Source organism: Aquarana catesbeiana, linkage group LG04 (assembly GCF_042186555.1).
Source record: "Aquarana catesbeiana isolate 2022-GZ linkage group LG04, ASM4218655v1, whole genome shotgun sequence".
Taxonomy (NCBI): Eukaryota; Metazoa; Chordata; class Amphibia; order Anura; family Ranidae; genus Aquarana; species Aquarana catesbeiana.
In genome coordinates this window covers 653,403,266-653,420,970 of record NC_133327.1, presented here as the reverse complement: position 1 = coordinate 653,420,970, position 17,705 = coordinate 653,403,266, and the positions used below count along the sequence as shown (strand labels likewise).

General features: G+C 42.7%; 1 protein-coding gene across 3 annotated transcripts in view; it reads right to left on the bottom strand.

Moving 5' to 3' along the window:
• The window catches only part of CAMKMT (calmodulin-lysine N-methyltransferase), a 685,679-nt gene that overhangs the window by 661,699 nt on the left and 6,275 nt on the right, over window positions 1-17,705 (bottom strand). For all 3 annotated transcript variants that reach the window (XR_012244021.1, XM_073628476.1, XM_073628477.1), the window contains exon 2: window positions 6,225-6,397. Coding sequence is in view for 2 of the 3 variants with exons in the window: in XM_073628476.1 (XP_073484577.1) it covers window positions 6,225-6,397 (173 nt within the window). In the remaining variant the exon portion in view is untranslated. The remainder of the gene's footprint in view (window positions 1-6,224; window positions 6,398-17,705) is intronic.

Genomic DNA, 17,705 nt, shown 5'->3' with positions numbered 1-17,705 from the left:
TGTGTGTGTACACACACTTATATTGGGACTGTGATAGTAGTGCAGTGGACAATCTGACACTGACACTTTGTGGGAGCTGACTAACTGCCACTGACACTAATACAGAGATCAGTGCTAATAATATACACTGTCACTGTACTAATGACATTGGCTGGGAAGGGGTTAAAAGACAAGTTGACTTTTTAGAAAAAAATAATAAAATGCACATTTTTTGCAGGTAAAAAAAAAAATTGTGCATTTATTTATTTTTGGAGCCTGTAAAGCACTGCACCAGCGATCTGGTGCCATGCAGGTCTCCAGCAGATCTGCCAGTGTATGTGTGCCTGTACATCCTGGGCAAGAAGATACAATCTGACAGGAAGAGAGGGCCGTGATAGTTCATTGAAAACTACAAGCCGACAGCCGCAAAGGCTGCTGAACATTGTAGTTTTCCATTCACAGAGCAGCCACGTTTTTTTTAGGGCTGTTACTGATTAAAATTTTTGTGTTCGATTAATAGATTTTTTTTTAAATCGATTAATCAACTAATTTAGATTAATTATAACGCACATACAGATCCAACTACTTTTAGCTGATGTCATGCGTAGCTCCACCCCCTATACGCGTTACGTTCAATCAGAACATCCTCAGCGGGGCGGGGTGGGGCTACGGCGTCACCTTACAGTATTATTTAAATAGCACCGTTGTGCATCAGGGGGACCGATGGAGAGCCAGAGACATCCATCACCTGTTGAGACAGCAAAGTGTCAGCTCTTTGGAAAAAAAGTGCCCTCATCATAAATGTTTCTTGATTGCTGGATAACCAATCAATGTCAGTTCATCGTCAAACTGACTTACAGCCAGGAAAGCCCTCAGATATGTTGATTTTCATAGCCAAGTCCAGGATTTATATAGATGTTTATCTGAATACTTTGACCAGTGAGATCAATCAAATCGTTAGGATCTGTCTTCCTCAATTTATGATTTCACGGACATCGATGTCACCGGACTCCTCCCCCCTTCCCTTCGTTAGCAGGCAGAGGCACTTGGGGAAGGGGGGAGGAGTCCGGTGACGTCGATGTCCGTGGCGTCACCGGATCTCCGACAGAACTCCCTGAAGACCCGGAAGCCGGCGGAGAGGTGAGTACCGATCAAAAGAATTTTGATTGATCAAAAAAAACGAACGATTAATCGAGGAATTAATCGTTGATTTCCCCAGCCCTAGTTTTTTTTTATTGTGACAGCCAGTAGGAAAGGGGGGGGATCCATGTTACACCCTAAATATGGGTGTAACATATAACATGTTTTGAAAGGTGAACTTATTCTTTATTTGTGTGCTTACCAATGTGTACTGTGTATAATGTGTGCTGCCTTTGTACTACAGATCGATTTGTTTCTTTTCCCTGAACAAAGCGACCGTTCCCTCTGTATAGAGCCCTGTGTTGTTTGTCAACACAGCCCTCTAAGCTATGATTGGACACGGCCATATCACAGGGAAGTAGGCGGGTGGGGGAGTGTACCAGGACCCCGTTGCAGTATATGTACTGCAGTGGGTCGGCAAGTGGTTAAAGTATTGTTGCACGCATCACCCGGTACCATTTTTTGGAGCGGACGGTCGGCTTTCTTATGATAACAAGTAATGAGGCTAGACAGCCGCTCAACTGTTATTACAAGCAGCAGGAGGGGACATCTCCCCCCCCTTCCCGCAGCTCGCCCGGGCTCTCCTGTCCCACCAGGAGGCCCGAGCAACCAGCTGTCATGCCTGCCGGCTGGCCAGAGACCTGAACAATGCTGGAATCGGGTTTGATCGGGTCTCGGATCTAGTAACCCGGAAGCGATGTCGCGACATCACTTCTGGTTTACTAAAGACTTAAAGGCGCCAGTTTTATAAAAAATTACAGTATTCAAAACAACCAAACTTGGCGCTTTGAATTCTTTTAAGTGCAAAAGGAGGGATTTGGGGTCTTATAGACCCCAGATCCCTCCATAAAGAGTACCTGTCACTGTCTATTACTGTCACAAGGGATGTTTACATTCTTTGTGACAGCAATAAAAGTGATCAAAAATATAATATCTAAAAAAAAGGGACAGTGTAATAAATAAATAAAAAAGATGAAAGCTCCCCCATCCCTCCGTGCTCACGTGCAGAAAACGGTGTTCAAACCACACATGTGAGGCATCGAGAGAATTGTTAGAGAGAAAGCAATCATTCTAGCACAAGACCTTCTCTGTAACTCTAAACTGGTAACCTGTAGAAATTTTTAAAGCGTCGCCTATGGAGATTTTTAAGTATCTTAGTTTGTCACCATTCCACTAGTGTGCGCAATTTTAAAGCATGACATGTTAGGTATCTATTTACTCGGCGAAACATCATCTTTCACATTATACAAACAATTGGGCTAACTTTACCATTTTGTTTTTGTGCAATTCTTCCACAAAAATTGCGTGTGAAAGGCCGCTGCGCAAATAAAGTGTGACATAAAATATTGCAACGACCGCCATTTTATTCTCTAGGGTCTCTGCTAAAAAAAGATTTTATATATATATATATATATATATATATATATATATATAGATCTCTCTCTCTCTCTCTGTATATTATATATATATATACACACACATATATATATATATATATATATATATATATATATATAAAACTTGTAAGCAACAAGTGCCAGAAAAGGGGTTAATTCCGGGGATGGGAATGCAGATACTACAGGAGGGCTGCCCACACTATTCCTTAGATGGGATGGGCATGCCACCGGAGGACTGCTCACACAATTCCAGGGATGGATGGGTGTACTACAGGAGTGGTGCTCACACAATTCCACAATGCTGTTGAAAGTAGTCAAATGATGCGTTCCATACAGAAAAAAATTCAACCTGTTCTAGTTTTGTGGCCTGCACTGGTGTGAACTAGGGCCATTGGAAGCCATGTTAAACACTGTCCAGCCATTTTTGATGCAGAAAAAAAAATTCTGGTGTGAACCAACCCTAAAGGTGATTTATAGTGACACTCCCCCTCTAGTCCTCTCCTTGAGAAAACGTCTTTCACTGATTACACTGCCTGTAACAGGATTTGTGAATGGGATGGGGTGGGTGGGAGGAACCCTGTGACAGATCATTCTCTGCCCTATTCATAGATCATGTTACAGGCAGTGGAAGCTTAGGGACAGGAAGAGGACAGGGCAGCCCTGCAGTGAAGGTTTCATAAGAATCAATCAGCCTGCACATAACGGGACATCTTTCATTACAGGTAATTAAACTGGTTATAAAGGTTTGTCTGTTCTTTGTTTAAAAGAAAAAGAAAACATGTTATACTTACTTGCTCTGTGCAGTGGTTTTGCACAGAGCAGCCCCGGATCCTCCTCTGCCTGGGTCCCACGCTGGCGCTTCTGGCCCCTCCCACCTACTGAGTATCCCCAGAACAAGCTGCTTGCTCTGATGTACAGGCTCGCCCTCGAGCCGCCTGAGTGTTTATAGGACATAGAGCGTGGCTCAGTTCCGGCACCCGCTCCCTACTCACTGGCTTTTGTTTAACAGCAGAGGGAGCCAATGGCAGTGACTGCCTTGCCCAGATAACGCACAGCTTTTGAAGTCAACTCAAGGTAGACTCGGGAGAGCACACACGGCTGATAACTGGTGGCCGCGGTCCAGACAGGACTGTCACTGGGTCCGAGTTCGGACCACGGTCCGCTGTTTAAATTATGCAAGGGTTAGTTAACTTTTCAGAAAAAAACTAAAAAGGTAAACTAACACCCTACAGCCTCCCCACCTCCTCCACATCCCCTGGTCCCTGCTGCGGAGCTGTCACTGCCCCCGGCGCCGGTCCAGCGGTTTGATAATTTTAAATCCCTGCTCTTCTCTGTGCAGCGCTTCCAGGATGGACCAGAGTGATTCTGATTGGTCAGTACCTGCACAGCAAATCCCTCTCGTCTGTCCCTGAAGTGCTGCGCAGAGGGGAGGGAGAAGAGTGGGATTTCAAGACCTTAAAAGGAGCAAACAGAAAAATACAGAAAAGATCTGGACTCCTTATTTTGTCTATAGAGACCAGACACTGTTGGCCTCCCAGCCAATGGCACACCCAGTGGAGTGATCTAGTCACAAAGGCTTGCCTACCCTCACCCTTCTTGCTAGTCTTTTTTTTTTTTTTTTTATATCTTGCTCTCTCTTGAACGTTGTCTTTTATTTTTTTATTTTCTTTCCTCCTTCTGGGGTCGGTTACCTTGCTTTGTTATAGTAAAAACAAAAACCTGTTCATGGAATTTGCCAAAATCCGGGAATACCCATCCGGAATGATATGATGGGGGTCCACGTTGAATATGCTTTTCGCTTAGTAGTTATTATGCATCACTGTGCCTTGAAGTATCTTTGTTTCATTTTGTATCTGATATGTGCTTAGGCAAGCGATTTTGTGAAATTTCTTGACCTTTAAAATAAAGAATAAAAAAAATATTTAAAAAAAAAGTTGGGATTTCAAATTCCCAAAACGCTGGACAGGCATGCATGGGCACTGACAGCTCAGCATTGCCAGATGTAAGTACAGCGGAAACCAGGCTGGTGTGGAGGATGATTTTTTTTCTGAAAAGGTGTACTAACACTTTAATGCCAATGCAACAGCCAGAACTGTAGTGCGCATGTTGCAGTAAAGAGTGTTAAACCATGCATTACTGAAATGCGCCAGTCTAAATGGGCACATAGACCTTACACAACTGGGGATGAGTTTAGGCATGTTCGGATACTAGTCCAAACCCACCTGAGCTATCCTACCAGGAGGGTGTCACTACAGGACGCCATCATAAGAGGCCAAGGAGTTCCCCACCCCACATCAGCACGTTCATATGTATTTCTGCAGGGCAGGGAATGCCTGGGCAGCTTAATATTGATGGCCAGCCATGACACCCTCCTGGCAGAATAGCTCAGGCGGGTTCGGAACTAGCATCCGGACATGCCTCAGCTCATCCCTGAACACAACTAAGGGGATGCAAAAATAAAATTAGGTTTAAACAATGAAAAAACCTTCCACAAAAGGCTTTTATAACCAGCTACTGGCAGCGATCCCTATGTGATAGCGCAGGGCTTGAAAACATTTGCTTTAAATCTAGGAGCCAGCTAAAAAAGTTAGGAGCCAGTTTTTAACTAACAAAGCTTTTTTGGTATACGGCGCTGCACTACTTAAACTGGTAATTGCATGGTCATGCAACACTGTATGCAAACAGAATTTAAATAATTTTTTTCACACAAATAGAGCTTTTTCTGGTGGTATCTGATCACCACTAAGTTTCTTATTTTTTGCGCTATAAAAAAAGAAGATTTTGAAAAAAAAAAAAAAAAAAAACTATTTTAAACTTTTTGCTATAAAACATATCCAATAAAAAAAAAAAAATCTTCATAAATTTAGGCCAAAATGTATTCTGCTACATGTCTTTGGTAAAAAAGAAATCCCAATAAGTGTATATTAACTGGTTTGCGTGAAAATTATAGCGCTACAAATGACAGTGTATATATACACTAGAATTTTTCTTTTTTATACTAGTAATGCCGGCGATCTCCGACTTATAGCAGGACTGTGATAGTATGGCTGGCATTTGGACACTGGCTAACTGACACTGAAACTAATACAGTGATCAGTGCTAATAAAATGCACGGTCACTGTACTAATGACACTGGCTAGGAAGGGGTTTACATTTGGGGCAATCAAAAGGTTAACTGTGTGCCTAGGGAGTGTAATGCAACTACACTGTTTTACTAAGACCCCTCTCACACTTGTGCAACCAGAAAGTCACACGACTTGAGGCAATGCCTGTGTAATCTTGAGGTATATGGACCTCAAGTTGAATCAAAGTCGGACCAAAGTAGTGCAGATATGAACGGCACCCATTGGAAATCAAGGGGTACGACTTGTCATGGAACTTTGCAATCTAAAGTCACAGGACAAGTCACACAAGTGTGAAAGGGGTCTAAGGGATGTGCCGTTTTTTTTCTGCCTGCATCCTCACTCTCAGTAGATCTGACGATCGGCCAACGATTCATGGCCGGGACCCGGTGATCGGCATGTCAGAGAGCCGGTGAGACTGCAGCCGGGGTTGGGTGCACACGCCCCCTACCTGAAGGTGCAGAATCTCGAATTGCTCACGCCTGGTACCAACAGTGAATGGGCTGACAAAAACACCAGGACGCTTTCTAGTCGCCATGACGACCTGATGCCAGGGATCTGTATAAAGTGCAAAGTCAGTGATTACCTTAAACACACGCTGTACTCCGGGGAGAATCTACTTCTGTATTGGAGCCAGGTGTGCTGCTCATCTTCCGTCTTCTCAGATAATGGAGTTACTGAGAAAAGCTGAAAAGAATTGAACCTTCTAACAGATACTTTCTGGAGGTTCTCTTCATCTACGCGTCTCCTTCGTAGTGCCTGGATAACAAAAAGGAAAATCAAATGTAATAAAACAACAAAAGACATAAAATGTGTTTATCACTCAGAGGTCTAGATTCAACTAAAGTACAAGGTAATCAATCCCTATTTATCTGGATTCCTAAACTTCTCAACTGCTGAGATCAACATCTGTTACGTGATATATAATACAAGAAAAAAAAAAAAAAAAGGAAGGAAGAGGTGAGCATGGTCCAATGTACTTAGGCTATTGTTTTCAGCTATTTTCTTTTCTGGTCAAATGTTGGTAGGCTACTGTTTTAGGCTTTATTCAGTAATATTCATTATGAATATTGTTACACTATTGTTTTCGGCTATATTTTATTTTGGCCGAACATTTGTAGGCTATTGTTTTAGGCTATTTTTGGAGAAATGTTTTAGGCTGTTTTCTCTTTTGGTCAAATGTTGTTGGCTATTGATTAAGGCTATATTCATTTGAATGTTGTTAAGCTATTTTATGCCCTTTCCTTTTTCGTCAAATACTCTTATGTCCTGTACACACGACCGGTTTTGCCGTCGGAATAAACTCCGAAGGTTTCTCCGACGGAATTCCATTCAAGCGGTCTTGCCTACACACGGTCAAACCAAAGTCCGACCGTCCAGAACGCGGTGACGTACAACACGTACGATGGGACTAGAAAAAGGAAGTTCAATAGCCAGTAGCCAAAAGCTTCCGTCTCGTACTTGCTTCAGAGCATGCGTCGTTTCTGGTCCGAACAGCATACAGATGATCGGGTTTCCCGATAGGGATTTGTTTCGTCGAAAATATTTGGAACATGTTTAATTTATAGGTCCGTCAGAATTTTCGAAAAAAAAAGTCCGATGAGGCACACACACACGATCGGAATAGACGATAAAAAGCTTCCGTTGGACTTTTTCTGTCGGAAATTCCGTTCGTGTGTACGCAGCTTTAGGCTATTGTTTTCGGCTATTTTCTCTTCTGGCCGAATGTTCTTGGCCTAAAAAAAATTTCTACAAAAATAGCCTAAAACAAAAGCCGAACAACAATCAACCAGAAGAGGAAATAGCCTAAACAACAGCCTAAACACATTTCTCAAAAATAGCCTAAGAAAATTCGGTCAGAAGAGAAAATTGTTGAAAATAAAAGCCTAAGAATGTTTGACCTAAAAAAAAAAAAAAAAAAAAAAAAAACACATAGCCTAAAGCAACAGCCTAACAACATTCAACCAGAAGAGAAAATAGCCTACATTTTTTTTCTCCAAAAATAGCCTAAAACAATAGCCTATTGTTTTAGGCTATTTTCTGGTTGAATGTTGTTAGGTTATTGCCTTAGGCTATTTTCTTTTTTGGTCAAACATTCTTAGGCTATTATTTTGAGCCATTTTCTCTTCTGGCTGAATGTTCTTAGGCTATTTTTTGAGAACTGTTTTTAGGCTATTGTTTAGGCTATTTTCTCTTCTGGTTGAATCTTGTTAGGCTATTGCTATAGGCTATTTTCTCTTCTGGCCAAATGTTCTTAGGCTATTATTTTAGGCGATTTTCTTTTTTGGTCGAAATTTCTTAGGCTATTGTTTTAGGCTATTTTTGGACAAAATGTTTTAGGCTGTTTAGGCCATTTTCTCTTCTAGTCAAATGTTGTTAGGCTTCCCTATAACAGGAAGTTAGCCCCATTGTGGTAGCAAAGTTACCGGTAAATGAAAAAAAAAAAATGGTAGAAAGAAAATAATGTTAAAAAATTGAATTTTAATAAAATAAATAAAAATAATAAAAAGAGCACCCCCATTGCGCCATATATACATGCAAATGCAAACACGCACATAGGGCACGTACCTGTGTGTAAACAACAACTGCACCACACATGTGAGGGTCCTGAGCAGCTACCCTGCTGCCTAGTGAATATGGGAGATCACTCGTTCGGCATAAGAGCCATTCGGAGAACACTTTGCATTCTCTCAATGATTGCAAAGCATTCTCTGATTGGACAAGGTGGAGAGGTGGGGCGGTGGCATCACAATCTCCATCTCGTCCAAACAGATAATACTTTCTCTGAATTGTGCCTGTGCCAAGTGAGCGACCTCCTGTGTTCACTAAGCAACAGGGCAGCCGCTTAGCATGGGACCCAGATGCCAGTAGTACTGTAGTAGAGGTGCCTATTCTAGTGATTTCCAGCTTCTATGGGGATCCCATAGGTATAGCACATACATAGTTGCACCGATACAAGCAGGACCAATATACCTATGCAAAAACAGCCACACCTGGATTTTTTTTTCAATCTGAAGCCAACAACCAACAACCAACATTTCCAGAAGGAGGTCCCTCTGTTTCTCTTATGACAAGCTTACTTATTTTTAGCCAGCGCTTCTCTTGAAATATAGGCTCAGCATGAAAACAAGCTCACACCTCCCAACTGTCCCTAATTTGGGAGGGATTGTCCCTATATTGGAACCAGATCCTTTTTTCCCCATATGTTCCTCTTTCTGGTCTAGGGTGTAGATTCCTCCAAAAAAAAAAATGTAAAAGCTATAGGGGTGTAAATATGAAAAACATGCAGAGATATTTATCCTGGAAAACCAACCTATTTTCTCCCCGGGCCAAATATTATTCTTACACAAAGAAGATAGTGAATGAGGACAATACAGCATTATGGCCACTAGATAGCGCTAAGCATTTATTTTCTTATGATTGTCAGAGTTTTCTGATTTATTTTACTCTTTATGAATGAATAACATACAACCTGGAGAGAAAATAGCCTAGTAATATTTGATTTTGCCCCCATTCATACAGTATATTCCACTGGAAGAATAGCAGAAACCTCTTACGCGATGGCTGTACCAAAAGTAAAGCAAAATTGGGCATAACCTTTAGTACTAACTCTTTGTCAGGGCTGGGCTCAGCCCTTCCTTCTCAGAGCTCTGTGCTCAGCTGTCAGTTAATTGCCGGTACGCTTCATTCCACAGTGACTTGCCTGGTCTTCATTTCCTGCTCGTCAGCTAGCCCTGCTGACTATTTAAACTGCCTGGATCAGATCTCCTGTGCCTTCGCCTGGTCAACATATCCAGATACTCTCTGCTGTGTTTTTCTGTTAAAGACTTTTGCCTGGCTGACTTCTCCTCTGGTTCCTGATCCTGTTTACTGCCTCCACTACGCTGATCTCTGGATTCCTGTTTCACTGGCTTGTTCCAACTACCCACTCTGGTTACCGAACCCTGACTATGTTTTGACTAAGTTTGCTCTGTTTGTACCATTTTATTAACAAGCGTGATTTTTACTGCACTTCTCGACTCAGTTTGATTCACGGTTCCTGACAGTAGGCGAAGGCCACAAATTCAGAAGATGCAGGCAATCCACTTATTGGTAATATTTGTTCCAGATTGGATGAGCAGGATCACAGCATGGATCAGTTTGCCATAGCGTTACGGACGCTCCCAATTTGCACTGCTCACCTAGATCCTCCCACTGTGGCTGTTCCGGTACAACCTGTGTTGCAGGCCGTCCCTGCTGCTGCTCCAGTCTCTGTGCAGGCACCCGCCTCAAATAAGCCCTCTATAAGAGATATGTCTGGTTCTGCTCCGCTTCCCCTGCGATTTGGGGGTGATCCAGTTCAATGCAGAGGGTTTCTCAACCAGATTGGGCTATACTTTGAGATGCTTCCCTAGGCGTTTCCCACAGACAGAAGCAAAGTAGGCTTCGTGATTTCTTTGCTTTATGAGAGACTTGGCCTGGTCTCTCATAAACCCTCTACGGGAGACACAAAACCCTGTTGTCCTGAGTTACCCAGAGTTTGTGCCTTTGTTCCCTCACGCTCCACTTCTGCTGCCAAGAGTCTCATGTCCATCAAACAGAGTACGATAACTGTTGCCGATTACGCCATTGAATTCTGTACTCTGACAGCAGAGGTTGTTTGGAACAATGAGGCCCTCATGGCTGCTTTTTCTCATGGTCTCTCGGATACCATCAAAGATGAGATAGCAGCCCGAGACATACCCACTGAGCTGGAGAAGTTGATCACTTTTGCCATTCCCATTGACTCCAGACTCCGAGAGACCCCTTCCTTTAGGAAGCGCTTGTGGAAGCCTCCTGTACATTTGGCTCCGAGCTTTGCAGTCCCGCCCTTGCCTCCCTCACCTCTCATGCCTCCTGGTGCTGAGTCTGCCAGTGAAGTAGAACCCATGCAGTTGGGCTTCACACGTCTCTTTGGAGGAGAGAGCCTTTAAGAGGAAGGAGCGATTGTGCCTTTTATTGTGGCCAGGTAGGTCACTTCCTGAAGTCTTGTCCTACCCGTCCAGGAGGACGCTTGCACCTGAGGTCCTGTAGAAGACAGACCTTAGGTGGCATTGTTACGTCCCCAGTTATCCAAAAGGCTAAGCCCCTGGTTCCGGGTACCCTTTCTTGGTCTAAGTCATCCATTGAGATACTGGCTATACTGGCTCTAAATCGACTCTGGGGCTGCAGGCCTGTTCATAGATGATGCCTTTGTGTCTAAGCACTCAATTCCGCTGCAGCTCCCTGCCACTCCACTTGCCATTGAGGCTACTGATGGGAGACCTCTACAACCTACCCATGTGACTCATGTGGCTCTGTTGACCATGGCTGTAGGGGCTCTTCACCATGAGATAATCAAATTCCAAGTGATTTCCTCACCTCATTTCCCGGTGGTTATTGGTTATCCTTGGTTACAGAAGCACAACTCATCTTTTGATTGGCTTTGTGCTGAGGTTCTTTCCTGGTCACCACAAGGCAGGAAGACATGTTTTCAGAAAGTGGCTAAGTTCTTGTGCACCTCTTCACTCTCCTCCCTGCCGGAGGAGTCCCACGAATTTAGCGATGTCTTTGACAAAGGTCAAGCTGGTAGTTTGCCTCCACACCGGTCGTATGATTGCATGATTGACCTTCAACCTGTTGCCATACCCCCTCATAGCCGCGTTTAACCTTTGTCTGTCTGAAGAAAAAGCCATGGAGGAGTATGTTGCCGAGTACGTTACACTCTCAAGGATTCATATGCAAATTCTCGTCTACTGCTGGTTTCTTCTTTTGTGAAAAAGAAGAGTGGTGAACTGAGACCTTGTATTGATTATTGGGGCCTCAATCGCTTCACGATTAAGAAAGCTTAACCGATTCCTTCAATTACGGAGTTATTTGACCATCTCAAGGGAGCAACGGTTTTCAGGAAACTTGATCTGAGAGGGGCATACAATCTCATGAGGATCAAGGAGGGTGATAAATGGAAAACTGTGTTTAATACCAGAACAGGCCATTACGAATACCTTGTAATGCCATTTGGTCTTTTGAAACGCCCCGCCAGTTTTCCAGGAATTTATCAACAATGTCCTCCCAGATTTGTTGCAGCTACGTGTGGTGGTTTATCTCGACGATATCCTTATATTTTCCAGGTCCCTAGAGAGTCATCACACAGATGTCTGTCGTGTGCTTCATAGGCTGAGAGATAATAACCTGTATTGTAAATTGGAGAAGTGCAAGTTTCATTGTGAACAGGTTAAATTCCTGGGTTATGTCAATTATACTGCTGGTTTTTCGATGGACCCAGAGAAACTTTTGGTAGTACTACAGTGGGCCCGGCCCATGGGTTTACATCCATTGCAACATTTTCTTGGCTTTGCCAATTATTATCGGATGTTTATTCGTAACTTCTTGTCTCTGGTCAAACCCCTGACTGATATGACCAGAAAGGATGGCAACACACAGAATTGGTCTCCGTATTCCATTAATGCCTTTGAGAGACTCAAGGCTACCTTTGTTTCTGCTCCTGTGTTGGTAAATCCTGATCCTTTGGTACCTTTCATCTTTGAGGTTGATTCATCCGAGACTGGAGATGGTGCCCTACTGTCTCAATGTCCTACCTCCGATAACTCTATGCATCCTCGTGACTACTTTTCCAAGAAATTGTCTCCTGCGGAATGCAACTATGAGATTGGGGACAGAGGGTTGTTAGCGATCATTTTAGCCCTTAAAGAGTGGAGGCATTTCCTTGAAGGTACCACTGTGCCGGTTTTTATTCTGATCATAAGAATCTAACATTCTTGTCTGAGGCTAAACGCCTCTCTCCCAGAAGGGCGCAATGGGCTTTTTTCTTGTCAGGTTTCAATTACGTAGTTACATTCTTACCCGGTACTAAGAATGTAGGGGCTGATGCTTTGTCATTAACAGTTTTTCTCCGCTTCCAAGATGGAGTCGTTTCCCGAGATACCTCCAGATTGTATTCTGGCTACGGTTTGTACCAGTCTCACTTCACCTTTGGGTGACAGAATTCTTGCCGCTCAGATCCTCCTAAGAAAAACCTTGTGACCGCTGCTTTGTCCCCAAGAGTCTCTGCACTGCCGTGCTCCAGACTTACCATTCTCCCAAAGCTGCTGGCCGCCCAGGGAAGAATCAACTAATTTGGGCCATTTTCCAACAATTCTGATGGCCCAGTCTACGTGCTGATGTAGCCGCCTTCGTAGCTGCTTCCAGTGCGCCTTCTACAACCCATACCCAATGGAGAGAGGGCTTGGACTCACCTGTCTATGGATTTTATTGTGGAGTTACCCAACTATCAGGGCAACACAGTTATCCTTGTGGTGGTTGACCGGTTCTCAAAAATGTCTCATTGTATTCCACTCAAGACGTTGCCCACATCTAAAGAACTGGCTTCCATTTTTGCTCAGGAGATCTTTCACTTACATGGGCTACCCAAGGTTATCATCTCAGACATGGGTAGCCAGTTTGTGTCCAGGTTTTGGCTCGCCTTTTGTGCAGAGTTGGGAATTCAGCTTTCCTTCTCCTCTGCAAATCACCCGCAGTCCAATGGGGCCGCAGAACGAGACAACCATTTCTTGGTGCAGTTTTTATGTTGCTACATTTCTGACCGCCATAACAACTGAGAGGTAAACGAGAAATCCTGGACAGCTGCACTCAAAAGTAATCTTCGATCTTTATTTAAATATGATCATAAAAATACATGCCACAGCATTACCAAGCAGGAAAGCTGACGTGTTTCACACTGTAGTCAGCTTTCCTGCTTTGTGATGCTGTGGCATGTATTTTTATGATCATATTTAAATAAAGATCGAAGATTACTTTTGAGTGCGACTGTCCAGGATTTCTCGTTTACCTCTCAATTACCAGCGTTGCCTGCACTTGTTACTTCCAGCATGGAGAAAATGTTTGTTCCTCACAGACCTCTTTCAGAGCGGTGATATTTTTCTCTCTCTGCCATAACAACTGGTCAGACCTCTTACCTTGGGCGGAGTTTGCTCACAATAGTGCCGTCAATACCGCTTCACGATGTCTCCATTCATCCATGTTGCCTGAGAAAAATGTTGTGTGATACTGCGCCACAGGGTATACAAAACAGGAGATAAATAAGGGATGTATGAAAAAAGAGAGAATTGCTGCCCTTACATAATACTTCCACCTAGATGGAGTAAAGATGTGTTAAATAAAAAGGATGTAGGTGTGGCGCTATACCTTTATGAGAGACCTATTGCAAGGGCTCAAACTACTAAGATTATAATCATGAGATGAAGAAGCTTCAAAAAGTGTTTTTATATATAATGTTTGACACCAAAATCCTGTAATAGAGCGTGATTTTACACTTACTGCAAAGTAGAATAGTTTAACAAGCGGATAAAGAAAAATACATTTTGTAAAAATAATAGGTGCTTGTGTGTTGCACCCTCTGCAACATGCAGAGTTGCAATGGGGAATGTGCTAAAAAAATATATATAATTGTATCACTTCCTTCAAAGTGCAGCTATTTAAGTGCCTTTTAAATAGAAAAAGGAGAGAAGACGGAAATATCCTTTAAAAGTGATCAACTCTATGGAGCGTACGGCTTATTGTCGTCCTATGTACAGATACTCCAGTCTCTGCTGTGGAACTCTGAAGCTCCTCCAGGGTTACCTTAGGTCTCTGTGCTGCCTCTCTGATTAATGTCCTCCTTGCCCAATCCGTGAGTTTTGGTGTGCGACCGTCTCTTGGCAGGTTTGCTGTTGTGCCATGTTCTTTCCATTTGGTTATGATAGATTTGATTGTGCTCCTAGGGATCATCAAAGATGTGGATATTTTTTTTTTTTATAACCTAACACCGACTTGTACTTCTCAACAACATTGTCCCTTACTTGGAGAGTTCCTTGGTCTTCATGGCAGTGTTTGGTTAGTGGTGCCTCTTGCTTAGGTCTTGCAGCCTCCGGGGCCTTTCAAAAAGGTGTGTATATGTAATGACAGATCATGTGACACTTAGATTGCACACAGGTGGACATCATTTCATTAATTATGTGACTTCTGAAGGTAATTGGTTGCACCAGAGCTTTTTATGGGCTTCATAACAAAGGGTTAGTTTTATGTATATATTTTTCTAAATTTTACTATAGGTAAAAAGCCAAGGGGGTGAATACTTTTGCAAGGCAATGTACTTTGTGCTAAAAGCATCCCTCTTTGCTACTTCAGGACGTTGGGAGGTACACAAGCTATCCTTGTATAAATAATAGGTAAACTTTAACATCCTATACCTAAAAAGATAAGGTCTTAATATTAAAGAATAGCAGACCTGTATTACTGAAAGATTTAAATAGATGCGTCTGTACTCAGACCTCTGGAACACAATAACTATATTATACAGTAATACATCCACTTACAGCTTCTTTATCTAATGCTACTTGAGATCAACAAGCCCGGTTCTGTGTCTTCCATTTACACAGAATGATTGTTGAGCTTTTCCTATCAACAGCAGAGTATGGACTGAAAAGGTACATTAAGAAGCCATTATGACAGGACTCTATGCTATGTGAACAAATGTGGTGCATAACAGCCTATAACCCGAGCAAACAATGCAGACAGAAAAGCTACATATACAGCAGTAGAAGACTAAACAATCAAGGCTGAAAAACATCAAAAACCCTGAACCCAAAGCAAAACATCATTGAAGCGAATGGTGACAGAATACGGGTGGGCTGCAGTGATACCGCTGAGAACCCCAGGTCACATAGTTGACCAAATTTTTTATTTTTTTTTAACCACTTGACCTCCATAAAATTTTTACCCCCTTCATGACCAGGCCATTTATTTTTTTGCTATTCAGCACTGCACTACTTTAACTGGCAATTGCACGGTCATGCAACACTGTACCCAAATGAAATGTATATCATTTTTTTCACACAAATAGAGCTTTCTTTTGGCGGTATTTAAACGCCACCTGTTTTTTTTATTTCTTGCTATATGAATTTATTCATTCATATAGCAAAAAATAAAAATAAAAACCCGGTAGACCAAAAATTATGACAAAAAAAAAAAAAAACTTGTTTTTCTTAGTTTGCGTTATAAAATTTTGCAAAACAAACATTTCTTAAGGCCCTAAAATGCCAGGACATTGCAAAATTCCCCAAATGACCCCTTTTTGCAAAGTACACAGGACAAGGTATTTCATAAGAGGCAGGGTTTGAAACAGGAAAATCTGGATGCCGCACACCGGATAAAGTTGAAAACATCTTCTTTATTGTAAAACTTGGATCATAAAAAACAGGACAATCAGGCGGGTGGTACAGACACAGCTGACGCGTTTCGCGCTCTAGTTCGAGCGCTTACTCATAGCTGAGCTGAGCTATGAGTAAGCGCTCGAAATAGAGCGCGAAACGCGTCAGCTGTGTCTGTACCACCCGCCTGATTGTCCTGTTTTTTATGATCCAAGTTTTACAATAAAGAAGATGTTTTCAACTTTATCCGGTGTGCGGCATCCAGATTTTCCTGTTTCAAACCCTGCCTCAATTTGCATTTAGCCAGCACCTGGGACTCCTCTCCTCTGAAGGATTCACTAACACACACCTGAAAGCAAGTTCTCCTGAGCGGTGATTCATTTTCTCTGTCTTGTCTGCACCAAAGGATATATTTCATAAGAGGCATGGCAAGTTTTTTAAAGTTGTAATTTTTTGTCATAATTTTTAAGAAATTACCGTAACATTTTTTTTTTTATAATTTTTTTATTTTACATACTGTCACCAGTGGAGTACAGCATCATCATATGACTAGTGTGGTGGTGATCAGGGATACTGACTGGTGACAACTATTTTTATTTATTTTTTAATTCAGTTTTTAACCACTTCAGCCCCGGAAAAATTTACACCCTTCCTGACCAGAGCGTTTTTTTGCGATTCGGCACTGCGTCGATTTAACTGACAATTGCGCGGTCGTGCGACGTGGCTCCCAAACAAAATTGACGTCCTTTTTTTCCCACAAATAGAGCTTTCTATTGGTGGTATTTGATGACCTCTGCGGTTTTTATTTTTTGCGCTATAAACAAAAAAATAGCAACAATTTTGAAAAAAACACATTTTTTTGCTATAATAAATATCCCCAAAAAATATTTAAAAAAAACAGTTTTTTTCCTCAGTTTAGGCCGATACGTATTCTTCTACATATTTTTGTTACAAAAAAAAAAAAAAAAAATCGCAATAAGCGTTTATTGATTGGTTTGCGCAAAAGTTATAGCGTTTACAAAATAGGGGATAGTTTTATGGCATTTTTATCATAAATTTTTTTTTTTTACTAGTAATGGCAGCGATCAGCGATTTTTATCATGACTGCGACATTATGGCGGACACATCGGACATTTATGACACATTTTTGGGACCATTGTCATTTATACAGCAATCAGTGCTATACAAATGCATCAATTCCTGTGTAAATGACACTGGCAGTGAAGGGGTTAACCACTAGGGGGCGGGGAGGGGTTAAGTATGTCCTAGGGATGTGTTATTAACTGTGGGGGGGCGTGGCCACATGCGACACGTCACTGATCTCTGCTCCCAATCACAGGGAGCAGAGATCAGTGACACTGTCACTAGGCAGAACGGGGAGATGCTTATTTACATTAGCATCTCCCCATTCGTCCTCTCCGTGAGGCGATCGCGGGTATCCCCATGGCGATCGAGTCCATGGGACCCGCGACGCGACTCACGGAGCTCCCGGCCGGCACGCGCACAATGGCACCGTGGCAAATTCAAAGGGACGTACGGGTACGCCCATTTGCCCAGCCATGCCATTCTGCCGATGTACATTGGCATGCGCCGGTCGGGAACCGGTTAACCAGCTCTGGACCGCCCATACAGCAGTAGGGCAGCCCGGCTGCACGAAACAATGTACCAGTACATTGACCGCATTCCTTTATCTGTGGCACACACCCGCGCCGCTGGGAGAAAACTAGCGGGCCCGGCGGCTGCTGGCCACCCACGATTGTTCAGGGAAAGGACAGAACGGCGGTCTGCCTATGTAAACAAGGCTGACTGTCGTTCTGTCACAGACAAAGAGAGAGATCTTGTGTTCCTACTAATCAGGAACA